This window comes from Oncorhynchus gorbuscha, unplaced genomic scaffold (assembly GCF_021184085.1).
Source record: "Oncorhynchus gorbuscha isolate QuinsamMale2020 ecotype Even-year unplaced genomic scaffold, OgorEven_v1.0 Un_scaffold_2676, whole genome shotgun sequence".
In the NCBI taxonomy this organism is placed as follows: domain Eukaryota; kingdom Metazoa; phylum Chordata; class Actinopteri; order Salmoniformes; family Salmonidae; genus Oncorhynchus; species Oncorhynchus gorbuscha.
Window position 1 is genome coordinate 1 of NW_025747120.1, and position 26,902 is coordinate 26,902.

The following is a 26,902-nucleotide window of genomic DNA, read 5'->3' on the forward strand; positions in this document are numbered from 1 at the left end:
GTTCCACCTGGTTTTGAGGTTACTGTATCTTTGTGTTTCTCAGTGTATTGTTCCACCTGGTTTTGAGGTTACTGTATCTTTGTGTTTCTTTTGGTTTTGTTTCTCAGTGTATTGTTCCACCTGGTTTTGAGGTTACTGTATCTTTGTGTTTCTCAGTGTATTGTTCCACCTGGTTTGAGGTTACTGTATCTTTGTGTTTCTCAGTGTATCCACCTTCTTTGTGTTTCTCAGTGTATTGTTCCACCTGGTTTTGAGGTTACTGTATCTTTGTGTTTCTCAGTGTATTGTTCCACCTGGTTTTGAGGTTACTGTATCTTTGTGTTTCTCAGTGTATTGTTCCACCTGGTTTTGAGGTTACTGTATCTTTGTTCTATTGTTCCACCAGGTGTATCTTTTGTTCTCAGTGTATTGTTCCACCTGGTTTTGAGGTTACTGTATCTTTGTGTTTCTCAGTGTATTGTTCCACCTGGTTTTGAGGTTACTGTATCTTTGTGTTTCTCAGTGTATTGTTCTAGCTGGTTTTGAGGTTACTGTATCTTTGTGTTTCAGTGTATTGTTCTGGTTTGAGGTTACTGTATCTTTTGTTTTCAGTGTATTGTTCCACCTGGTTTTGAGGTTACTGTATCTTTGTGTTTCTCAGTGCTCTGCCAAAAACCTGAAGAACATCTCAGAGCTGTTCTACTATGCCCAGAAGGCAGTGCTCCACCCTACAGGACCCCTGTACTGCCCAGAGGAGAAGGAGGTGAGGAGGGCAGAGGGAAAACTCCAGGTCCCTAGCTACCCTAACTATGTAGTTACTTTTCCTGGTCAGGTTACGCAATCAAAACGTTTCCTAGCGCTACCATGGGTACACAGGCAACATCTACTTTTTAGCTCTCCAAAAATATAATATTTTACATATTTCAAATGTATACTTTGTGTTTATTCAGATGAAGCCGTCTTGCATCAAGTCTCTAACTCGCATCTTCAAAGTGTCGGACCTGGACAACGATGGCATCCTCAACGACAAAGAACTCAACTTCTTCCAGGTAGGAGCCTCACTGTGGGAAAATAAACCTTGTGGGAAAACCTTTCTTGGCTGTAGCTGCAGGCTTGTGTGCTTTATCTGGCTGAAGTGAGAACCTGATTTACTTCCTTTTCCAATGGCAGTTTATTTGAACTTGAGTGGAAGAGAGGGGGAGGGATAGGTTATTAGTGGGTTCACCGGTAGCCTGCAGACAGGTGGTTGATTTAGAAACCCTTTCAGAGCATCTTTTGTCCTCTAGTAAATGGGGCAAAGCTGTATACATATCTGCTTGTGACTTCATATATCCCAAACCACGTTACATTATTAGCTGTGTCAGAGTTGTTGGAATAGACTGGTTCTTTCCCATTTTGGTCTCACCGGACGTATGTTCAGTTGTGTTTAGGTGATGTGTGTTGAGTGATTTATTGTTGAAGCACTTGGATGCAGCATTGTGCTGTCTGTAGACTTTCATTCTTCACTCTAGTTCTGTGTGGATATAGTAGTTCTGTGTGGGTATAGTAGTTCTGTGGGGGTATAGTAGTTCTGTGGGGGTATAGTAGTTCTGTGGGGGTATAGTAGTTCTGTGGGGGTATAGTAGTTCTGTGGGGGTATAGTAGTTCTGTGGGGGTATAGTAGTTCTGTGGGGGTATAGTAGTTCTGTGGGGGTATAGTAGTTCTGTGGGGGTATAGTAGTTCTGTGGGGGTATAGTAGTTCTGTGGGGGTATTGTAGTTCTGTGTGGGTATAGTAGTTCTGTGTGGGTATTGTGATTCTGTGTGGGTGACACATGTGTTGTGTGTCTGGTAGAGGACGTGTTTCAACATGCCCCTGGCGCCCCAGGCCTTAGAGGATGTCAAGAACGTGGTGAGGAAGAACATGACGGACGGAGTTGAGGACAACGGACTCACGCTCAAAGGTGAGACTGACCACATTGATTCAGTTCATTCAGTTTCTCTCTATAATCTCTCTCATTCAATCTCTATATTGTCTCTCCATCTCTCTCATTCAATCTCTATTGTCTCTCCATCTCTCTCATTCAATCTCTATATTGTCTCTCCATCTCTCTCATTCAATCTCTATATTGTCTCTCCATCTCTCTCATTCAATCTCTATATTGTCTCTCCATCTCTCTCATTCAATCTCTATATTGTCTCTCCATCTCTCTCATTCAATTCAATCTCTCTCTCTCTATTGTCTCTCCATCTCTATTGTCTCTCCATCTCTCTATTGTCTCTCCATCTCTCTCATTCAATCTCTATTGTCTCTCCATCTCTCTCATTCAATCTCTCTATTGTCTCTCCATCTCTCTATTGTCTCTCCATCTCTCTCATTCAATCTCTATTGTCTCTCCATCTCTCTCTCTCCATCTCACTCTATTCTCTGCCCACTCTCCCTTGTACTCTTCTGTAACCTTCACTAAAGGTCATGCATGAATAACATATTTAATAACCCTTTACCAGTGTACTGTGTCCATCTCTATCGTTGTGTCTGGGTGTATCTCTGACGTGTGTCCATTCTTCACCCTGATTGGCCACTAGGGTTCTTGTTTCTGCACACGCTTTTCATCCAGAGGGGGCGTCACGAGACAACCTGGACGGTGCTGCGGAGGTTTGGGTACGACGACGACTTGGAGCTTCACCAGGAATACCTGTTCCCCCTGTGAGTGGACACTTTGAACCCCCCTGGACCAGGGTCATGTACATTAGGGCACATCGTAGTAAAACTCTTTACAGCAGAACACAAAAACCACCTGTTCTGGACAAGTGTACATAGTGATAACTTTCACTCTGTGTTTGAGCTCTTTCTTCCATTTCGCGCCTACAGAACACAACCCTGCCGTACGTATGGGCAACTCTTACCTCTGGGCAGAAAGAGGGAGATATACACCTGTTTATGTAAGGCTGGACGAGCATAACAATGACTCTCTGGCCCCAATTCAGTTTCAGTCAATAGCAGAGAAAGGACATCTGCTCTGCAGGCTCTCACTTTCTTTACACTGTGTCAAAGATGTTAACGTTGATGAAACCTACTGAACCATCAAGCTGTCTGCGGGTGCATCTTACACTACTTGTTATGACTTGCAAGCAGCACTAGGTCTTTCCCAGGGTGAGCCTTTTGAACAATGCCAGTTTAGCCATAGCACTTTTAATGAGATTAATCCAGAATGTTCTCTTGTCCGTGCCAGGCTAAAAATACCTGCTGACTGCACCACCGAGCTCAACCACAACGCGTACCTCTTCCTCCAGAGTGTCTTCGACAAGCACGACAAAGTAAGTCTTGGATGACATAACTCCTACTGTTGTGTTTCCTTCTGCCTCACACAGACAAACATTCACAGGTTTTTACCAAAGTCCCAGTTGGAAGTTTCCCGGAATCAGGAGGGAATAAGCAGGGAGGGTATCCTCCAAACGGCTTTTGGGAAAGTTACCGGAATATTGTAACCCTACACAAAGCTATCATATTTTTAGAACAGTGGTCCTAACCTGTGTGTGTGTGTGTGTGTGTGTGTGTGTGTGTGTGTGTGTGTGTGTGTGTGTGTGTGTGTGTGTGTGTGTGTGTGTGTGTGTGTGTGTGTGTGTGTGTGTGTGTGTCAGGACAGAGACTGTGCCTTGTCTCCAGAGGAAGTCAAGGACCTGTTCAAAGTGTTTCCCTACATGCCCTGGGGCCCCGACGTCAACAACACAGTGTGTACCAACGACCAGGGCTGGATCACGTACCAGGGTTACCTGTCACAGTGGACGTGAGTTAGGCCAGCATACCTGGACTACACTACCTGTTACCTCTGTCTAACTTGAATGATTTGGTAATGCAGTTATACAGCACTTTGCTGAAACTCAAACTTCTTCACTTTCGTATGCTACCGTAGATGTGTACCAAAGCCCCCCGCCGACAGACACACACTAACAGGCTTTCCATTGTCTGATTGGCCAGGTTAACGACGTATCTGGATGTGCAGCGCTGCTTGGAGTACCTGGGCTACCTTGGCTACTCAATCATCTGTGAGCAGGAGTCCCAGGCAGCAGCCATCACAGGTAATGTGAGCGTGCGTGACTAGGTTTATATGCTTGTCATGTATTGGTGTTAATTATTGTGGCCTCTCTGTTTGTGAATTTGAAACCTAATTAGTGGTGAGTTACTATAAATATACAGTCACTGTAGTTGTGTGTTTGCGCGCACATGTATCTGTATATCTGTATATATTGTTCCTCACCCGTCTCCTCCCTCAGTGACCCGTAACAAACGCATCGACCTGCAGAAGAAGCAGACGCAGCGCAGCGTGTTCCGCTGTAACATTCTGGGAGCCAGGGGGAGTGGCAAGACCAGCTTCCTGCAGGCCTTTCTGGGTCGCAACCTGCTGGTGAGTCCCTGGAGCTACCGGACAACTGGGGTGTATTCATTATGGCACACCCCAGCAAAATGTTTTGCAATGCAAAAATATTTTTTTCTTATTGGACAAATTCAGGTAGTCCCTCCCTGTTTCGTTCAGTTTTCTTCCTAATTTGGTGCCTAATGTACATGATCCTGGCTTTTCCATGGAAGGCTCACTGCTACCTGCTAAGCACACATTTCTGTTTCATAGCTACTCTTAAGTAGCCAGGGTGACTTGGGCAGTCTGCTACTGTGTTACCAACTCCTTTAAGACATAGTTTGCTATGTATTATTATTATTATTATTATACAAACTTAACTATTTAGCAGTGAGGAATAACATGTTGTATCAATGTGGAGTGGTGAATGTGTGTTTTTCTGTGTTACTTAACAGAAACAGCGGAAGATCAGAGAAGACCATAAATCGTTTTACTCCATCAACACCACGTATGTCTACGGCCAGGAGAAGTACTTACTGGTGAGGCTGTGCATCTCTCTCTCCGTATCCATGCTTTCTGCCCGGTAACAAGATTAAAACCCCGGGAGATGGATTATAATACAGTTGTATAATTTATAATACTGTGTTTTATGTGTCCAGCTGTCTAGCAGTAAATCATAAGTGTTTTCCCCTCGTATGTTTTGGAAACTAATATGTTCAGTGTGACACAGTGAATATTAGAGAGGCCTTTCTGCTGAAACGTTGCCATTGAACGGTCTCAACTTCCCCCTTCTCCCCTCTTCACCCATCTCTCCTCTTCACCCCTCTCTCCTCTTCTCCCTTCTCCCCTCTTCACCCATCTCTCCTCTTCTCCCCTCTTCTCTCCTCTTCACCCCTCTCTCCTCTTCACCCTCTCTCCTCTTCTCCCCCTCTCTCCTCTTCCCCTCTCTCCTCTTCACCCCTCTCTCCTCTTCACCCCTCTCTCCTCTTCACCCCTCTCTCCTCTTCACCCCTCTCTCCTCTTCACCCCTCTCTCCTCTTCTCCCCTCTCTCTCCTCCTTCTCCCCTCTCTCCTCTTCTCCCCTCTCTCCTCTTCTCCCTCTCTCCTCTTCTCCCCTCTCTCCTCTTCACCCCTTTCTCCCCTTTCTCCTTCTCCTCTTCACCCCTTTCTCCTCTTCACCCCTTTCTCCCTTTCTCTTCTTCACCCCTTTCCTCTTCACCCCTCTCTCTCCTCTTCACCCCTCTCTCCTCTTCACCCCTCTCTCCTCTTCACCCCTCTCTCCTCTTCACCCCTCTCTCCTCTTCACCCCTCTCTCCTCTTCACCCCTCTCTCCTCTTCACCCCTCTCTCCTCTTCACCCCTCTCTCCTCTTCTCCCTCTCACCCCTCTTCACCCCTCTCTCCTCTTCACCCCTCTCTCCTCTTCTCGCCTCTTCACCCCTCTCTCCTCTTCTCGCCTCTTCACCCCTCTCTCCTCTTCTCCCTCTTCACCCTTCTCTCCTCCTTCCCCGCTTCTCTCCTCTTTTGTCTCCCTGTAGCTTCATGAGGTGATGCCAGACTTTGACTTCCTCTCAGAAGAGGACCTGGCGTGTGACGTGGTCTGTCTGGTGTATGACGTCAACAACCCGCGCTCCTTTGAGTACTGTGCCAAGGTCTACAAGGTGTGTACAGTACCTAACTGACAAACTGTATCAAATCCATCAGTCCTTAGTTTAGTCCTGGGCCTCTATTCACCACATGTCTATAGTAGGAGGACTGATCTTGGATCAGGTCCCCTCCTGTCCATGTAATCCTATTCGTTATGATCTAAAAGACTAAACTGATCCTAGATCAGCACTCTGCTTGAGATGCTTTGTGAATGTGGGCCCTGATCCTTGATTCACTAACCTGGAATAGAGGGACTTCTCAGCTTTCAGCTTTTCACCTTCTGAAACTGTTTACCAAAATGTTATGATATCAACAATCCTTACCTCGTCTTGTTCTTATAACTAACCTCTGAACTTGAACCTTTTGACCCATGACAGCAATACTTCATGGACAGCAAGACGCCGTGCATGATGATCGCCTCCAAGTCAGACCTGCACGAGGCGCGCCAGCACTACAGCCTGACCCCGCTGGACTTCTGCCGCAAGAACAAGCTGCACCCGCCCCAACCCTGGACCTGCAACACGGTGGACACCCCCAACAAGGACCTCTACACCAAACTCACCACCATGGCCATGTACCCGTGAGTATAGTCCCCTCAAAGACCTCTACACCAAACTCACCACCATGGCCATGTACCCGTGAGTATAGTCCCCTCAAAGACCTCTACACCAAACTCACCACCATGGCCATGTACCCATGAGTATAGTCCATGACGTCTCCAACACCCCATCCTCTGACTTCATCCCCGTCACAGGCCCTGTGACCGTCTTTTCCTCCAGCCAGGCCTCTGTGACCTCATCCTGTATAGGCTTTCGTCCCTGTATTGATCCCCTGTGTATGAGCAGGGTGTAGCCCAGGCCTCAGACACCCCTGGCTTTCTATTGATCCCCTGTGTATGAGCAGGGTGTAGCCCAGGCCTCTGTGACCTCGTTACGTCCTGTATGACGTCTCCAGACACCCCTGGCTTTCTATTGATCCCCTGTGTATGAGCAGGGTGTAGCCCAGGCCTCTGTGACCTCGTTACGTCCTGTATGACGTCTCCAGACACCCCAGGCTTTCTATTGATCCCCTGTGTATGAGCAGGGTGTAGCCCAGGCCTCCACTGTCCTCCATGTCTCCCTTCCTCTCTAGTCCTACATTAAGCTGCTTCTTCCTGAGAGGGTGAGATATTTTAGGTGCTGTTTTATTTCAGTTCCTTAGCGTTGGCAACTGTCAATGTGTTGTGGTACTGTAAGTTTAACTGTAAGGTGATGACTAGGCCATTTTAAGTCCCAAAACGAAGGTAATCTACTGAAAATCCTTTGGCCTTGAAGGAAGTCTCCCCAGTCAGCTGTACTGAATGGGTGTTATTGACTTGTTGACAGTCTTAGCCATTCATTCTCTATGAGAGGTAGAGTTAGTATTGTACTTTATTTAAGAGATTAGCCATTGGATTAGATTAATGTCCATTTAATTGAGCCTTAAATCTCCGCTTTACAGGGAAGAACTTCCATTATCTAATGTTAAAAGCATTGTCTTTCCCAAGGCATAGAGGCCTATAGCTAAGAATCCAGGCCCTCGCTCTTCAAATGACTGGACTCTAGGATGGAAATCTTTTGACAGAAATAATCAGCAGCTTCTGCTCTATACACTACAGTGCTTCACCTGTTTCAGACATCTCTCTTGGTAGTGAACAGAGTTTTTTATGTAGTTAGGGCACTACTATTATTCTGCGTTCGTTGGGTATTTGGTACGGACTGTTTCAGTACCGGCTGCAGATCGATTGTAGGTCAGAGTGACTCATGCTATATAACCCAGGCCAACAGGTAAGATTATAATGGTGTAGTTCCATGTATTTTTAATGGTCAATCTGGAGATTCTGAGACTGGTTAGCTGTTTTTATTCAATTACCCTGAACTTTCTCATCACTTTGTCACTATTTCCTTCATTCTCTGTGGCTTTCCCCCTCTTCTACCTAAGGATGATTGTACCACTAATGAAGAGGTGTCTCCTTCTGTATGTTATTACAGAGGACATGTCTCCTTCTGTATGTCTCCTTCTATGTATTACTGAGGAGACTAATGAAAGGTGTATGTTATTACAGAGGACATGTCTCCTTCTGTATGTTATTACAGAGGACATGTCTCCTTCTGTATGTTATTACAGAGGACATGTCTCCTTCTGTATGTTATTACAGAGGACATGTCTCCTTCTGTATGTTATTACAGAGGACATGTCTCCTTCTGTATGTTATTACAGAGGACATGTCTCCTTCTGTATGTTATTACAGAGGACTGTATGTTATTCCTTCTGTATGTTATTACAGAGGACATGTCTCCTTCTGTATGTTATTACAGAGGACATGTCTCCTTCTGTATGTTATTACAGAGGACATGTCTCCTTCTGTATGTTATTACAGAGGACATGTCTCCTTCTGTATGTTATTACAGAGGACATGTCTCCTTCTGTATGTTATTACAGAGGACATGTCTCCTTCTGTATGTTATTACAGAGGACATGTCTCCTTCTGTATGTTATTACAGAGGACATGTCTCCTTCTGTATGTTATTACAGAGGACATGTCTCCTTCTGTATGTATGTGAAGAATGTTCCTTCAAGATATGTAACTTTCATAATGCTCAGTACTTAGTTCTTACCACTTTCTCTGTATTACATTACAGTACTTATTAAAGTAATAACCAATCTTCTTTGCCTTTGTTACTGATGCAGTTATTATTTCATAACTCAGCCAACCAAAGTCCAAGCTCCCCCCCCATCTGGTGCTAGAACAGGGTCTGTCTTTCAGGGTTCTGCCATCCCACGGTGATGTTTCCATGGAAACATGTACAAATGTAGATCTGACTTAATCTTTGTGTTTGTATGTGCGTGCGTGTGTTGTGATTGTGTCTCCTCAGCCACGCCAAGCTCCGCTGCATGTGTACCTGCAACAGGTGTACCTTCTGCATCTGTCAGAACATCCTCCGGTCCCAGCTACTGACAAATATAAAGGCCAAATTCTACAGTGTTGTTCTGAACAGGTCCATACTGTAAATACTGTAGTGTTTAACAGCCCGTCCTCTCTCTCTGAGGCGGGAAACCCTAGCTTTCTAACCTGGGTGAAGGTTTTTCTCCTCTTCTCCCTCAATGCTTCCTCATAGTCAGGTTTACACTGCATATCCACAATGGAAAAAATGAAATTCTGAGATCTTATTTCGATCTCCAGGCCTGATTTGCACATCTCCATTGAATTTCATATGATTGTATGGGTGGGTTTATAAGACTGTATTCCAAGTACTCATATCGGCTATAGAGTTGACAAGGAGGTCTCAAGACTTCATTTATTTGCTCTCCTTATTTGCTTTTAACTCAATCAAGTGGATTGTCCAAGCTGCTTCTGTCCCCATCTCTCTGTCCCCATCTCTCTGTCCCCATCTCTCTTACAACAAGAGAACTCAGTCCAATGCAGCCAGTGTTGCCCCTCGATTTGTTTATTTTTATAATTGGTGTCAAAGGTTGTGGAAGGGGGTGCACTGAGTTGAGTTTTTATAGGACGACTGTGAGAAGGTTCTGGTGACTTTTTAAAAGGACGTTCTACTCCAAAATGAATGATGCCGACTCCTCTATCTATGATCCCCCACAGAAATGAGCCAAATAACATATATATTTTATGGCTGACTCTTTTACCATAGCCTATACATGGCCCTCTACCAATGTTCCCTATAAACTGCACGCGCGTGTGGCTGCACACCTACAGCACTACCATGTAGAAGAAATGCCTTGCTACGCAGAGACCAAGAGATTGAACTTCAATAAGTTCACCCAATTAGTTTGCACTATATAGATTAAAGTTTGTTCTGTGATCTAATCAACATTATATCAGCCCATTTTCATTGCAACAAACCAAAACAAATCTAACTTTGCAAGATTGAGTCTGTGATTTTTGTTGTAGGCAGAGCCAGAGCACAAACAGAGTAAAGTTCTATTGGTCAAGTAGCCCACAATGCGCTTTTCAGATCAGAGCCGCCTGTGTGCACATTAGTTGATATTCTTAGCTAGTTAGCGAGTTATTATCCCAGTTATAGATTTTGCCAATGCTAATTCTGTGTTCTTATACTCAAACAAAATAAATGGGTATCCAAATCAGGGCCCCTGGGCATGTGCCCGATTGGTAATCCAGCCATGCCTAAAGTACTCCAAGATCAATTTAGCTTTTATTTTGGTGATTTTCTAGTTCTCAAAGATGATAAAATATATAGGTCAATTATCTTTTCTACAAACTTTGTCTGGTTTAGTCGTTTTAAGTTTAAACTGAAAGCGTTTTTCAAAAACGTGTGTGTATACATACATACAGTTGAAGTCAGAAGTTTACCTTAGCCAAATACATTTAAACTCAGTTTTTCACAATTCCTGACATTTAATCCTAGTAAAAATTCCATGTCTTAGGTTTCTCCCACTTTATTTAAGAATGTGAAATGTCAGAATAATAGTTATAGTAGAATTATTTATTTCAGCTTTTATTTATTCTTTTTTTTTTTTTTTACCCCTTTTTCTCCCAAGAGTACAACTGTTAAGTAGCTACTATCTTGTCTCATCACTACAACTCCAACGGGCTCGGGAGAACCAAGCCGCACTGCTTCTTAACACAGTGCGCATCCAATCCGGAGCCAGCCAGCCGGAGGAAAAACCGTGCACCTGGCCACCTTACACTGCGCCCAGCCCGCCACAGGAGTCGCTGGTGCGCGATGAGACAAGGACACCCCTACCGACCAAGCCCTCCCTAACCCGGGCGGACGCTAGGCCAATTGTGCGTCGCCCCACGGACCTCCCGGTCGCGGCCGGTTACGACAGAGCCTGGGCGCGAACCCAGGGACTCTGATGGCACAGCTGGCGCTGCAGTACAGCGCCCTTAACCACTGCGCCACCCGGGAGGCCCCAGCTTTTATTTCTTTCATAACATTCCCAATGGGTCAGAAGTTTACATACACTCAATTAGTATTTGGTAGCATTACCTTTTAAATTCTTTAACTTGGGTCAAACGTTTTGGGTAGCCTTCCACAAGCTTCCCACAATAAGTTGGGTGAATTTTGGCCCATTCCTCCTGACAGCTGGTGTAACTGAGTCAGGTCTGTAGGCCTCTGCTCGCACACGCTTTTTCAGTTCTGCCCACACATTTTCTATGGGATTGAGGTCAGGTAACTTTGTGATGGCCACTCCAATACCTTGACTTTGTTGTCCTTAAGCCATTTTGTCACAACTTTGGAAGTATGTTTGGGGTCATTGTTCATTTGGAAGACCAATTTGCGACCAAGCTTTAACTTCCAGACTTATGTCTTGAGATGTTGCTTCAATATATCCACATCATTTTCCTGCCTCATGATGCCATCTATTTTGTGAAGGGTCCCTCCTGCAGCAAAGCACCCCCACAACATGATGCTGCCACCCTCGTGCTTCACGGTTGGGATGGTGTTCTTCGGCTTGCACGCCTTCCCCTTTTTCCTCCAAACATAACGATGGCCAAACAGTTCCATTTTTGTTTCATCAGACCAGAGGACATTTCTCCAAAAAGTACGGTCTTTGTCCCCATGTGCAATTGCAAACCGTAGACTGGCTTTTTTATGGCGGTTTGGAGCAGTGGCTTCTTCCTTGCTGAGCGGCCTTTCAGATTATGTTGATATAGGACTCGTTTTACTGTGGATACTTTTGTACCTGTTTCCTCTAGCATCTTCACAAGGTCCTTTGCTGTTCTGGGATTGATTTGCACTTTTCGTACCAAAGTACGGTCATCTCTAGGAGACAGAATGCGTCTCCTTCCTGAGCGGTATGATGGCTGCGTGATCCCATGGTGTTTATACTGGCGTACTATTGTTTGTACAGATGAACATGGTACCTTCAGGCTTTTGGAAATTGCTCCCAAGGACGAACAAGACTTGTGGAGGTCTACCATTTTTTTCTGAGGTCTTTGCTGATTTCTTTTGGTTTTCCCATGGTGTCAAACAAAGAGGCACTGAGTTTGAAGGCAACAGTTTAGCAGTGGTGGTGCGCCGCGGCAACAGTTTAGTAGTGGTGGTGCGCCGCGTCCAACAGTTTAGCAGTGGTGGTGCGCCGCGGCAACAGTTTAGCAGTGGTGGTGCGCCGCGGCAACAGTTTAGCAGTGGTGGTGCGCCGCGGCAACAGTTTAGCAGTGGTGGTGCGCCGCGGCAACAGTTTAGCAGGTAACATAATACTATAGGTCAGCTGTAAGGTAACATAATACTATAAGGTAACATAATTTAGGTCAGCTGTAAGGTAACATAATACTTTAGTCAGTGCTGTGCGGTAACAGTTTACTAGTAGGTCAGCTGTAAGGTAACATTTACTAGTAGGTCAGCTGTAAGGTAACATAATACTATAGGTCTGCTGTAAGGTAACATAATACTATAGGTCTGCTGTAAGGTAACATAATACTATAGGTCTGCTGTAAGGTAACATAATACTATAGGTCTGCTGTAAGGTAACATAATACTATAGGTCAGCTGTAAGGTAACATAATACTATAGGTCAGCTGTAAGGTAACATAATACTATAGGTCAGCTATAAGGTAACATAATACTATAGGTCAGCTGTAAGGTAACATAATACTATAGGTCAGCTGTAAGGTAACATAATACTATAGGTCAGCTGTAAGGTAACATAATACTATAGGTCAGCTGTAAGGTAACATAATACTATAGGTCAGCTGTAAGGTAACATAATACTATAAGGTAACATAATACTATAGGTCAGCTGTAAGGTAACATAATACTATAAGGTAACATAATACTATAGGTCAGCTGTAAGGTAACATAATACTATAGGTCAGCTGTAAGGTAACATAATACTATAAGGTCAGCTGTAAGGTAACATAATACTATAGGTCAGCTGTAAGGTAACATAATGCTATAGGTCAGCTGTAAGGTAACATAATACTATAGGTCAGCTGTAAGGTAACATAATACTATAGGTCTGCTGTAAGGTAACATAATACTATAAGGTAACATAATACTATAGGTCAGCTGTAAGGTAACATAATACTATAGGTCAGCTGTAAGGTAACATAATACTATAGGTCAGCTGTAAGGTAACATAATACTATAGGTCAGCTGTAAGGTAACATAATACTATAAGGTAACATAATGCTATAGGTCTGCTGTAAGGTAACATAATACTATAGGTCTGCTGTAAGGTAACATAATACTATAAGGTAACATAATACTATAGGTCAGCTGTAAGGTAACATAATACTATAGGTCAGCTGTAAGGTAACATAATGCTATAGGTCAGCTGTAAGGTAACATAATGCTATAGGTCTGCTGTAAAGTAACATAATACTATAAGGTAACATAATACTATAGGTCAGCTGTAAGGTAACATAATACTATGAGGTGCTGTAATGTGATTGTGTTACTTCCTCATCTCTGCTACAGCCTCACACAGCACTCCCAATCTGCTCTCACCACCGTGACACAGCGCTTTACCCAATTATCTGCCACACTGCACCATCATCTAACACCTGTGGTGCTAGCCAGGGAGGTAACCGTGTGTTGTGGTCAACCCCACCGTGTGGTTGTGTTGCTTTCTGTTTGAGCCAGTCTGACCTGAAGATGCATGTTTGCAGTCTGTTGGCGATGGGTTGTGGGTAGATTACCCTCCTGTAGCAACACGTTGCAGTCTATCATCAAGTAACTAATGCATGGATTTTTTAAGATATAAAAAATGTCGAAGTTACTTGGCAAGTCATTCATCTTTCGAGAGTTGAACATACAAGTGGATGTTGAAGCCAACATGGCCATTTCGTTTAAGAATGGTGTTTCTATCATGTTAAGTGGATATGCAAACTGTAAATCTGTACTAAAGACTAATTTGCATAGTGAGTGAGGAAGAAACGTCACCTTGCAGATCTTTCTGTTTTGGTTACATTTCGCCCCACTGAAGCTGATGGTGAAACTGAAAGCCTCATAGAAGTCAGCTTGGGTTGACTGTCTGGTTATTCCCCTCTTTACGAAAGTAGTTAATATTTGGTTCAAATGGCATTTTCTAAATGTCTATCTTTTTTAGTTTTCTTTGTCATTGAACTGTTTCCACCGCCAGAGATGTGCATGGTTTGATTTCTATGATGATTTCAGTTTGATTGGTTGTGGAGTGATTTTCACTTCTTAAGTTTACACTCACAAGATACAGTTAGTCTATATAAGGTCCTGTGTTAGGCCCTAAATTCACTCTCAAACGTGGCACATACTGCAGCCCTAGTGTTATCACAACCTAATTCATCTACACAGTTTATTAGACAATCTTCTTTACAATCCTGCTTCTCTTGTGGTTGAAACTTTTATTTTTTTTACTAACAAAAACATTTTAATTTGTATGACACAAATGTTTTTCTTCCACAAAGTGATTTTACACTGTATGGATCACATGTAATTTCATTGTGTTTCCGTTGTCTTTGTTTTCATCCTATAGGTGTTCATACACCCGTTTTTGGCTGCCCCTCTTTCTGTTACTGTTGCATGTGTTTACTTCTTGTTAATTGCCCGCACCTGTCTGTCTGTCTGTCCCGACTCTGTCTCTGTCTCGACGCTGTCTGTCTGTCTCTGCAATTCCAGTACTCGGGGGCCTGACTGGTGTCACACTTTTCTCCATTCCTAGCAAACACAGCTGATTTCAACTAATTGCATTCTAAACTGAAGATCATGATTATATGATTATTGGAGTCGGGTGTGTGAGCTGGGACTGGGGAAAAGGTGTGCCACCCATCAGACCCCGGGGACTGGAGTTGCCCAGGCCTGGTCTAGACGCTGTCTGTCTCATCTTCCAATAGGCTTGCCTTGGTCTTCAGCTCACCACTGTCCCCCTATGGACGGCTATGCATAGGCTCCACTCAAATCAGCAGTCTGTTTTGAGCATTGGGAAGTATGGGAACTAGCCTAGTGCTTGGGGTTTGAGTGCGTGTGGTTTATGATGTGCAGGGTTTGGATGGCTTGTGGTGGCTCACCATTGAAGGGTTGACATTTCATTGTGCTTGTATATGCTTGTACAATAGAGTGTGTGTTGTGTGAGAGTGTAGATTACTGTATGTATTGCTATGGTTTGGGAGGGTTACAATGGTTCCTAGTAAGTTTACAATGGCTTCTGGGGACCCAGGCATGCCTGATATAACACTAATGTGTTACATGCTAACTCCTTTGTCAATGCCTGTTTAACCTTGGGAGAAGAGAATTAACGCACCAGAAATGGCATGCCACTAATACAGAAGTTATTGAAGGCGGTCACACCACATTGACTAGCTGAGATACTATAGTATTTAACACCTAATTGGTTTGAATCTTCGCTGTTTTTGGTTTACCTCAGATATATATATATATATATATATATATATATATATATATATATATATATAATATATCTCATGTAATGACTCAAAGTAGCCTATTTCAACAAATTCAGACAAACTGAATGTAAAGTATTTTCTAACCCTGTATCTTCATCAATCTTATGATTTGAAGCCTGTCTTTTATTTGGCTGGCATTTTGCCAACTCAGCCACCGCATTGGACAAGATTTTTTAGCTGCAAGGTGTGGTGTGTGACCAGGTGTGGTGTGTGACCAGGTGTGGTGTGTGACCAGGTGTGGTGTGCTGTGGGGTGAGTTCTGCGGTGGTGTCATGTCCCGTTGTGTGTGGGGTTGGCGTTGAACTGCCCTACTGTGTGCACGTGTGTGTGTGTGTGTGTGTGTGTACATAAGGTTACATGATGTTGGAGCCTATCTGTTGGCTGACGAGGAGTGCAGTCTGATCCAGCAGGTTCACGCCATCAGTAATGTAGAGGAGTCTATCTACATGGAGTCTTCTGTCCAGCCCTATGGGCCCCAGGCCAGGTAAAACACAGCATGGAGAGTCTTCTGTCCAGCCCTATGGGCCCCAGGCCTGGTAAAACACAGCATGGAGAGTCTTCTGTCTAGTCCTATGGGCCCCAGGCCAGGTAAAACGCAGCATGGAGTCAGTCTTCTGTCCAGCCCTATGGGCCCCAGGACTGGTAAAACACAGCATGGAGTCAGTCTTCTGTCCAGCCCTATGGGCCCCAGGACTGGTAAAACGCAGCATGGAGTCAGTCTTCTGTCCAGCCCTATGGGCCCCAGGACTGGTAAAACACAGCATGGAGGCTTCTGTCTAGTCCTATGGGCCCCAGGCCAGGTAAAACACAGCATGGAGTCTTCTGTCTAGTCCTATGGGCCCCAGGCCAGGTAAAACACAGCATGGAGTCTTCTGTCTAGTCCTATGGGCCCCAGGCCAGGTAAAACACAGCATGGAGTCTTCTGTCCAGCCCTATGGGCCCCAGGCCAGGTAAAACACAGCATGGAGAGTCTTCTGTCTAGTCCTATGGGCCCCAGGCCAGGTAAAACACAGCATGGAGAGTCTTCTGTCTAGTCCTATGGGCCCCAGGCCAGGTAAAACACAGTATGGAGAGTCTTCTGTCTAGTCCTATGGGCCCCAGGCCAGGTAAAACGCAGCATGGAGTCAGTCTTCTGTCCAGCCCTATGGGCCCCAGGACTGGTAAAACACAGCATGGAGTCTTCTGTCCAGTCCTATGGGCCCCAGGCCAGGTAAAACACAGCATGGAGGCTTCTGTCCAGTCCTATGGGCCCCAGGCCAGGTAAAACACAGCATGGAGGTCTTCTGTCCAGTCCTATGGGCCCCAGGCCAGGTAAAACACAGCATGGAGGCTTCTGTCTAGTCCTATGGGCCCCAGGCCAGGTAAAACACAGCATGGAGTCTTCTGTCCAGTCCTATGGGCCCCAGGCCAGGTAAAACACAGCATGGAGTCTTCTGTCTAGTCCTATGGGCCCCAGGCCAGGTAAAACACAGCATGGAGTCTTATGTCTAGTCCTATGGGCCCCAGGCCAGGTAAAACACAGCATGGAGAGTCTTCTGTCTAGTTCTATGGGCCCCAGGCCTGGTAAAACACAGCATGGAGGCTTCTGTCTAGTCCTATGGGCCCCAGGCCAGGTAAAACACAGCATTGAGTCTTCTGTCTAGTCTTATGGGCCCCAGGCCAGGTAAAACACAGCATCTGACAAACTGGGGGCTAAGGGACAGCTGTTTGTCACTGGCTGGGTAGATCCAGGTATGGTGGCCGTTGATGGGGCAAAGGCAAGCACTGTTGGTGGAGGAGATTGCTGTAGGCTCCGTTATTATATGAAGAAGAGATTATAATGAAGGCTACAGACATAAAACACAGCTACATCTAAGTACTTTGGCCTCAACCTTCAATAAACAACAGCCTTTGATCTGTTTTCACCCAGTGTACCTGATGGAACTCACTGACTATTTTTAATGGCCATCTATCATTACTTTTGAAGGTACCGGTCGATGTCTTAGTCCTACAAATAGCTGGTTGGTCTGGTTTGTGTGTGGCTGCTTGCTGAATAAGCTTTGTTGTGCAGTATGCTGTTGGGAGGAAGGTATTTCTCTTCCTCTGAGGTACATGTCATGGTTAAGCAGGATGGCAGTTGTCTAACTAATGGACACTTCCTGCTTGAATGGGTTAGGGTTTCTGCTGCTGTGTCAGATATCACTGTGAAGATTAATGGGTTGTTGAGCTGTGTGTGTGTGTGTGTGTGTGTGTGTGTGTGTGTGTGTGTGTGTGTGTGTGTGTGTGTGTGTGTGTGTGTGTGTAAACAACAGCCTTTGTGTGTTTTGTGTGTGTGTGTGGCCATCTATCATTACTTTTGAAGGTGTGTGTGATGTCTTAGTCCTACAAATAGCTGGTTGGTGTGGTTGTGTGTGTGGTGCTTGCTGAATAAGTGTGTTGTGTGTGTGTGTTGTGAGTGTGTGTATTTGTGTTGTGTGAGTGTGATGTCATGGTTAAGAGGATGGCAGTTGTCTATCTAATGGACACTTGTGTGAATGTGTGGGTTTCTGTGTGTCAGAATATGTGTGTGAAAGAATGGGTTGTTGTGTGTGTGTGTGAGAGAAAGTGTGTGTGTGTGTGTGTGTGTGTGTGTGTGTGTGTGTGTGTGTGTGTGTGTGTGTGTGTGTGTGTGTGTGTGTGTGTGTGTGTGTGTGTGTGTGTGAGAGAAAGAATATGTGTGTGAAAGAATTGTGTGTGTGTGTGTGTGAGAGAAAGAATATGTGTGTGAGTGTGAGAGGGAGAGAATGTGAGTGTGAACACGAGATTGTGTGTTTGGCAATTTATAAGTTAGAGCTTTCTGCTAACCTCTGCACTTCAGAAATTCCTTTCGCTTCTAGAGCCTCTCCTTCTCCCCCTCCCCTCCCCTCTCCTTCTCCCCCTCTCCTTTCCCTCCCCTCTCAGCCTCCTGTCTTCCCTCCATGTTGTTGTCTCATACTGTTAGTACTGTATGTTATAGCCAGGGTTGTGGTCAGTGGACCTAGAAACTGAGGCACTATATTCAATCAATACAGTCAAAATGCTTGTTAATTTCCACCTTGTGTACCTATTGAATGTGACCCGGACTTAGGGCTTTTCTCTTGTTCCTGTTTCCCTAGCAGAACCTTCTCCCCGTCCCTCACTCTTTCTGTCCATAGCCAATACTTTCCTCGCCTTTTAGGTTTCACCCAATAAATAGGAGTTATTGTCAGATTGACCAAACCAATCTAATGTTCCAGTACCAGCCACTCACATGTTAGTGTATGTGGTACTGCTCGCATCACAGACTTAGCCTGGTTAAACTAACTGAACGCTGAACTCCCCATTCTAGGGAAGTGAAACAATGGTGACCGCAGCGTTCAGTCTGGTTTAACCAGGCTATCACAGACTAGCTCATTTTCAGAAGACAGTTTAACTAGGCTGTCTTCTGAAAATGAGCTAGTCTGTGATAGTATATCATGTTTAACCAGGCTAACTCATTTTCAGAAGACAGTATATCATGTAAAGAGGTTGTATTGGTACTACAACATTGGTACTATCGAACAGTTGGACTGTACCTCTGTTTTTGTAGACATTTGTTTAGGAAGCTCAGAGAACATAACTTTGGTTTGTCATTTGTCAACATGTCCTCATGTGATTTGGAAACGAGGCTGTATTGTTGTATTCATTTCTTTATCCCCCCACTCCCTCTCTTTATCCCCCACTCCCTCTCTTTATCCCCCCCACTCCCTCTCTTTATCCCCCACTCCCTCTCTTTATCCCCCACTCCCTCTCTTTATCCCCCCACTCCCTCTCTTTATCCCCCCACTCCCTCTCTTTATCCCCCCACTCCCTCTCTTTATCCCCCCCCCTCTCTTTATCCCCCACTCCCTCTCTTTATCTCTTTATCCCCCCTCCCTCTCTTTATCCCCCACTCCCTCTCTTTATCCTCCCTCTCTTTATCCCCCTTTATCCTCCCTCTCTTTATCCTCCCTCTCTTTATCCCCCCACTCCCTCTCTTTATCCTCCCCTCTTTATCCCCCACTCCCTCTCTTTATCCTCCCTCTCTTTATCCCCCACTCCCTCTCTTTATCCCCCCCCCTCCCCTCTCTTTCTCCTCCCTCTCTTTCTCCTCCCTCTCTTTATCCCCCCCTCTCTTTCTCCTCCCTCTCTTTATCCCCCTCCCTCTCTTTATCCCCCACTCCCTCTCTTTATCCCCCCCACTCCCTCTCTTTATCCCCCCTCTCTTTATCCCCCCACTCCCTCTCTTTATCCCCCCACTCTTATCCCCCACTCCCTCTCTTTATCCCCCCCACTCTTTATCCCCCCACTCCCTCTCTTTATCCCCCACTCCCTCTCTTTATCCCCCCTCCCTCTCTTTCTTTCCTCCCTCTCTTTATCCTCCCTCTCTTTATCCTCCCTCTCTTTATCCCCCACTCCCTCTCTTTATCCTCCCTCTCTTTATCCCCCACTCCCTCTCTTTATCCTCCCTCTCTTTATCCCCCACTCCCTCTCTTTATCCTCCCTCTCTTTATCCTCCCTCTCTTTCTCCTCCCTCTCTTTCTCCCCTCTCTTTATCCCCCACTCCCTCTCTTTATCCCCCACTCCCTCTCTTTATCCTCCCCTCTTTATCCCCCACTCCCTCTCTTTATCCTCCCTCTCTTTATCCCCCACTCCCTCTCTTTATCCTCCCTCTCTTTCTCCTCCCTCTCTTTATCCCCCATCCTCCCTCTCTTTATCCCCCCTCCCTCTCTTTATCCTCCCTCTCTTTATCCTCCCTCTCTTTATCCCCCACTCCCTCTCTTTATATCCCCCTTTATCCTCCCTCTCTTTATCCTCCCTTTATCCTCTCTTTATCTTTATCCCCCACTCCCTCTCTTTATCCTCCCTCTCTTTATCCTCCCTCTCTTTATCCCCCACTCCCTCTCTTTATCCTCCCTCTCTTTATCCCCCACTCCCTCTCTTTATCCTCCCTCTCTTTATCCCCCACTCCCTCTCTTTATCCTCCCTCTCTTTATCCCCCCCCTCCCTCTCTTTATCCTCCCTCTCTTTATCCTCCCTCTCTTTATCCTCCCTCTCTTTATCCTCCCTCTCTTTATCCTCCCTCTCTTTATCCTCCCTCTCTTTATCCTCCCTCTCTTTATCCTCCCTCTCTTTATCCTCCTCCCTCTCTTTATCCCCCCCCTCTTTATCCCCCCCCCCTCTCTTTATCCTCCCTCTTTATCCCCCCCACTCCCTCTCTTTATCCTCCCTCTTCTCAGGCACATGGCTCAGGCAGACCTGAAGAGCTCTACGTTTTGGCTAAGGGCAAGCGTGGGGGCAACCGTGTTTGCAGTCCTGGGCTTCGCTATGTACAGAGCTATCCTCAAACAACGATGATCAAGACGGACACAGGATACATGAGATGACCATTGACCCGCCCCCACCGCCTAGTCTCTGCCCGTTGACCCCTTATCCCTCCCTGAAAGAAAACATGACCTCCAACATCCCACAATCCTCTGCTCCCCTTTCCCAAAAAAGAGACAACTACTGAATGAAACGGAACTTCCAGCCCATCTGAACCAGCCCTGATCCCACATCCACCCTACCGGAGAAGGAACAAACTGGAGAAACCATAGATTGATTTTATATATTTGAAACGGAGAAAAAAACTTGTCATCAAATGTTTTTTGTTTTTCTTTGGGGGAAAAAATGTCACCACAAACTCGCATTGTATTTTTTGAACACCATCTAATCAATCTACCGCAGGCATTCTGGTATCGTGTGATCTGGTCGAGTCTTGGGGTTTTTTCTTCTCCAGGTCAGACAGTAGCAGTTGCTGATTGTTTTTAAATCTGTGTAGAACCCGGTCTTTTTTCTCAGGTCAGTATTATAGCTAGCTGGTTTGACCCCCAGAGCCCAGGAGAAAGCAAAGAAGGCAGCCGCATACAACTCACTACAAAAGGGACTGAAAATATTTGTTTATAGGTATGTGTGTGTATATATAAATATATATATTTGCTCGGGTACTTAGAGAAATACCCAACTAGATTACGGCGTGAACAAAGCTTGCCAGGATCAAAGCATTCAGTTCTGTAACACCTCAACAGTGAGCCTACAGGAAGAGCTGCAAAGTCAAAGCCATTTTTAACGTTGAAAAGGTCATGGGTTTCAATCGCTATTAATTTATTAACCTGTTTTCTTTGGTTTATCAGTTTGGAATGGTTTGTTCAGCATTGCATGAAACAGACGCACTTCTAGAGGATAATGCATTCATTTCCCATGTGTTTTTGTATATCTAGTATTATCAAAGCCGTTATTAATAATGACATCCATCATTCACTAACTCTGAAAGACAAAATACTACAACATTATCATGACTGCTTCTTCCTCCACTTGTTTTATTTTCCTGTTTTTAAAATAGCTTTTTTCCTTTCATATTGTGATTCTATTTGTCTGTTCCACTGTTATGCCTCCAGATTCCACTATGTTATTAACAGCCATGCAGTGCACCTCTGACTCCCTCCTTGGACCATGGACAGAACTGTTTATTCTCATTGACTTTTCCAACATTTACAATAAAGAACTGTGTGATCTGATACAGGTGTCTGCAATATGATTTGATCCATTCATATAACATACACATTATCCCCCTCAAACTATTCCCTATCTTTTAGCAGTGTCAAAACAGTGTGTGTAAATGTTGGAGTCATCTGATTTCTTCAAATCCACCATACTTACATTTTCATTGTACAACATGTCACGAAGTGTAGCCTGCTTTTACTGACATTGAATCCTTTGAAGAATAATGTTCTCTTCATTGAGCTCAAAATTCTCAGTGGACAAACACCTCAAATGTGGGAACATATAATGGCTATGCAGGCGCGTATAGTTCAACACACACAGTCAACGTCAACTTGACCTTAATATCCCATACGTTTCTATAACGAGTGACTGAAGACAAACATGGGGACAAACAAGCATTTTGTGTGTCAGAATGGAGAAGTGGGCAGGTGATGGAGCCGGTGATATCCCAGTTCTCAGTGAAAGGGGAAGTCACCCATCGACTAGTGATACTGAACAAGAACTAATAACAGGATTTAGTACAAGTGATAACTTCTGAAACGATGTCAACGGAGAGGCAACAGCTGCTTTTCGAGGGCTTCCTGAAGAAACGGAAAGATACAATGGTAAGACAAAGCTCTCAAAAATGTAGAACAACTTGTCACATTAACAGCTCAATTACTGGACTCACTTTACCTGGTAGTTGTTGGGGAAATGTTAGATATTACTGCACTGTCAGAACTAGAAGCACAAGCATTTCGCTAAACTCAAATTAACACCTGCTACCCACGTGTATGTGACCAATAACATTTGATTTGATGTGTTGATGAATACTTAAAAGTGATCGCTTTTCCAATATTTTTGTCAACTGCTTTCTATTTATGCCAATATATTCCATACTACTGTGTTTTACTCTGTTATTGCCAGTCAGTCATGGTTTGTATCCAGAATCAGGTCTTCACTATCTGGAGGGACACTGAGTCTGTAGAGACACTGAGTCTGTAGGGACACTGAGTCTGGAGGGACACTGAGTCTGGAGGGACACTGAGTCTGGAGGGACACTGAGTCTGGAGGGACACTGAGTCTGGAGGGACACTGAGTCTGTGTTTTTTCTCTTTTAGAAAATGAAGTGGTCAACCTATTGGTTCAGGCTCCAAAACACAACATTATTCTTCTACACTAAGAAACATGGGAGTGCTGTGAGTATCAGCTGTGAGAAATCCAACGTTTTCAGGGGAAGTTGAATGTTATTTACACTGTTCAAAGTAGTAATAGTCTTCTGATCTTCTCTGTCCCCCACAGTCACACCTAAGAGGCCTGTACTACATCTACACTGTAAGTCAAACTGATTTGATTTGATTTGGTCTGAAAGCCTTCCTGGTCCTTCTAGCCAGACAGACAGGAACAATTGCCCTGGACTTTGTTCTACTTTCCCTTGTGTTCAATGAACATTACCCACTATTCCATATGCCCTAGTTACAGCTGCTTAATAGTATACTATTTACAAGTATGTATAGCACTTTATGTCTGAAATAGAAGTGTTGTTGTTGGGTCAGGTGCAGTCTGTGCGTGAGATCCAGAGGGAGAAGCGTAAGCACTACGTGTTTGAAATCACCATGAAGAATGGGAAGAGGAAAGTACTGGTGAGTCACACAGGCAGCTCTACTCCCACTTCAGGTGTACAGAACCGTGTGGTGTGGGCTGTGCAGGCTGCCCTGTTGTTTCAGGATGTGGTCTGTTTACTAGTGTCACTACAGAACCGCATGGGCGCCGATGCCTGTGTAGGTTTAACATGTTGTTTCAGGATGTGGTCTATTACTGTCACTTCATACTCACTGATGGGAATTTCCCAAATAGTCATCTTGGGGAATAGAACCAGAGACCTTTTGATTATTAACCCAACACTCTTAACCACTAGGCTAACTGCATCCCAGCTGTGTTCTACAGTACTTGGATTGCTTAAAGTCATTTAACACTTCCTCAAACAACTAAGGATGATCTTTTTAACTCAGACTGTAACAATGTACTAGATTCATCCCTGCTACCCCTGACCATGTGTCTGCAGGCTGCAGAGACAGGGGATCTGAGGAGGAGTGGATTGGCCAGCTGTGGAGGGCCATGCATCTCTCAGGCCCAGGGGAACAGACCCAGGCTGCATACGGTAACAGAAAGCTCAGGATTATTGAGACACTACTGCACTGTTTGTCATTACATTACACTAGTAATTTATCAGGAGCTCATACCTAGAACGACTTCCAAAAGGTTCATTCAAATTAGGCTAAATAACCTATGAGTTAAACCTTAAAAAATAACTGTTTGTAACAATCACAGTGCTAGAATAGATTAAATCTGTGCAGGTGTATTTGAAGCCTGAAACTACTAAATAGATATGGGAGGATTTGCTATGCAGACAGCACAGGAGGTTGGTGCCACCTTCATTGTGGAGGACGGGCTCGTGGTAATGGCCGGAGTGGAATTTGTGGAATGGTATCAAACACATGGTTTCCGTTCCAGCCATTATTATGAGCCGTCCTCCCCTCAGCAGCCTCCAGTGGCAGACATAGCCTATGCAACAGCTGTCTAAGATAATACTTTATGTATTCCTGGTCAGCATTTGAGTGCCTTGGAATGCATCATCTGCAAAAATGTTGGTTTAATAAAATATATTGGGAAACATTAGTTTTATTTCTGTCCATTTGAGTGTTGCCTGTCCATCTGTTTTGTCTCCAGACAGCAGGATGTGAGGACTGATGACCTGAAGGCCAGAGGTCGCTTCAGCACCTATAACAGCTCAGAATGTGACAGCATGATGGAACCACTGGGGGTTCATCGACCCCTCTCTGCACCCCTCAACCCCTCCACCCCTGACCAAGACCTCGACCAGGGACACAGGATTACCCACTGCCTCTCTGGCCCCCTCACCCCTGACCAAAATGTGGGGCACAGGGCTACCCTCTCTCTCTCCCTCACTGACGAGCTCAGTAATGAGGAAGCCATATGCCAGAACACCATCTCACATTGTAAGTAGAGCATCAATCCTCTGTAAACTCAGCAAATTTAAGTGGAATTATGTTTGTTTTTTCATTCACATTTGCTGTGCCAAGCAGTTGGCGGGAATCAATGGTTTGGTTGTGTCGTGGAAAGAGGAAATGGGCACGTTGTGGCATTTAATGCTTTGGTGGTGAGGTGGGGAGCCAAGCTGTATGTTCAGCTCTGAAATATGGCAACATCTTTTCACTGTAATTTCAGATGGAGAGGAGGATGAAGACAGTGTCCATAGATTTAGAAGGAGATGTGACGAGGAGAGAGATGAAGAAGAGGAGGAAGAGTGTAAGGAGGAAGAGGATCAGTATGACATTCTACCAGCCCCCGGAACTGTGAGTACTACCCTCATGGTCACATCAGTGTGTCGTTATATGTCATAAATCAATCAATGATCCATCATAAATGTCATAGATTCTTCCATTATGGAAACCACTGTATATGATACAAAATACAAGTAGATATCAACATATTACATGATAATGACTTATGTTAATGGTCTGTGTTTGATAAATGACCAAAAACCTACCTGCTATTTCCTCTGTAGCTGAGTATCACATCAACCAATCAGATGAAGACTTGACTGACGGAGAGGACCTCTATGACTTCCCACTGTCCAATAGGAGGGCAAGTGACCGCCAAGGTGAGATTATGAAAATGTTTATTTTTCAATTGAATGCGTTTTAAATTAATTCAATATTTTTCATTTGTTTACCAGCAAATTGAAGTGTATTTGTGTTTATTTTCATGTTCTATCTCAGATTATAGGGAGATGACAGAGAGCATCTATGACGTCCCCAGTTCCCTAATGAGGAAAATGTCTGAACACACACTTGGTGAGTATGACAGCAGCGTTCTTGTTCTAATTCCCTTTTCATACATTTCTGTTTTCTGCTCATTTTATAGACACACAAATGTAAGGGACCTTTCAATCTATCTCCTTGAATAGCACGGTGTAAAGGTCATTTACGATTTTATGTTTTATTTATCCTTTATTTAACTAGGCAAGTCAGTTTAGAACAAATTCTTATTTACAATGACGGCCTACCCCGGCCGACGCTTGGCCAATTGTGCACCACCCTATGGGACTCCCAATCACGGCCAGATGTGATGCAGGCTGGATTCAAACCAGGGACTTCAGTGACGCCTCTTGCACTGAGATGCAGTGCCTTAGACAGTTGAGCCGACATATGCAGCATTTGCCGTGAATGCAGTCTCCGCTAAGAAAGAAACATTGCCTTTAAATGTAAATCACGCTGTAAGGCTGAACTCCCGCGATACGGATTGAATAGAGCCCTAACATATTATGAGAATGGTATACTTTTATTTAAAGGAATGTGTAGAACCAGAAGCAAAGTAGACACTTTCCCCCCTATCTACCCCATGAAAATCCTAACCAGACTCATCATCAGTATTAACAGAAACACACACGTCTTTATCCCTCACTCTCATAGCAGAGCCTTACCCTGGAGGTGAGATACTGGTGGAGGACAGGGGCCTCCTGGATGACATGATGGCCAGTCTGGGTGGAGGGACGGTGGGCTGGATAACAGGTGCTTCTACTGTGGAGCCCTACGGGCTGGCTCATCATGGCTCTTAGGACTGGTATATAGTATAGACTCTGGATAATATAGACTGAATGAGTTTTCCTCATTCAAATTGTTCTATAAAGCTTGACGCATTCTGTTAGAGATTTAAATACGTTTACATTTTATGAAAAAAAAATCTCCTTTGTCATGATATTCTATTCTATTGACTTCTCTTTTAATACAATCTACTGTCAAGGAAATACCATATTAAATAACTAACTTCATACTGTCAAAGTGTTCCACTTAGTATATAATGTCAGGAGAGAGGTACTATAGTATTCAGGCAGACCCTATCCTTCTTTTTTAGGAGGTAGATCAGCTTTAATACTGCAGATACATTGTGGCTTCTATCAATGTAATTGTCTGCATCATTTCCAATCACACGTGTATATTTTTTGTAAATATATAGAGTATAT

The 26,902-nt window shown here is 44.5% G+C and overlaps 1 protein-coding gene and 1 long non-coding RNA gene across 2 annotated transcripts; both read left to right on the forward strand.

Moving 5' to 3' along the window:
- Nucleotides 1-591: 591 nt before the first annotated feature.
- LOC124026263 (mitochondrial Rho GTPase 1-A-like) lies at nt 592-20,716 on the forward strand (the record flags this gene model as incomplete). The annotated part of the gene is made up of 14 exons (XM_046339362.1): nt 592-742; nt 930-1,028; nt 1,813-1,921; nt 2,544-2,664; nt 3,191-3,275; nt 3,600-3,745; nt 3,937-4,037; nt 4,233-4,363; nt 4,768-4,851; nt 5,849-5,971; nt 6,335-6,537; nt 8,852-8,974; nt 15,692-15,823; nt 20,574-20,716. Coding segments are annotated over 14 exons (1,726 nt in total), but the record flags the coding sequence as incomplete, so codon positions are not given.
- Nucleotides 20,717-25,444: 4,728 nt separating this feature from the next.
- Nucleotides 25,445-26,902, forward strand: LOC124026262. Its single transcript, XR_006837271.1, has 3 exons — nt 25,445-25,540; nt 25,659-25,733; nt 26,352-26,902. It is a non-coding gene; the product is annotated as an uncharacterized LOC124026262 (long non-coding RNA).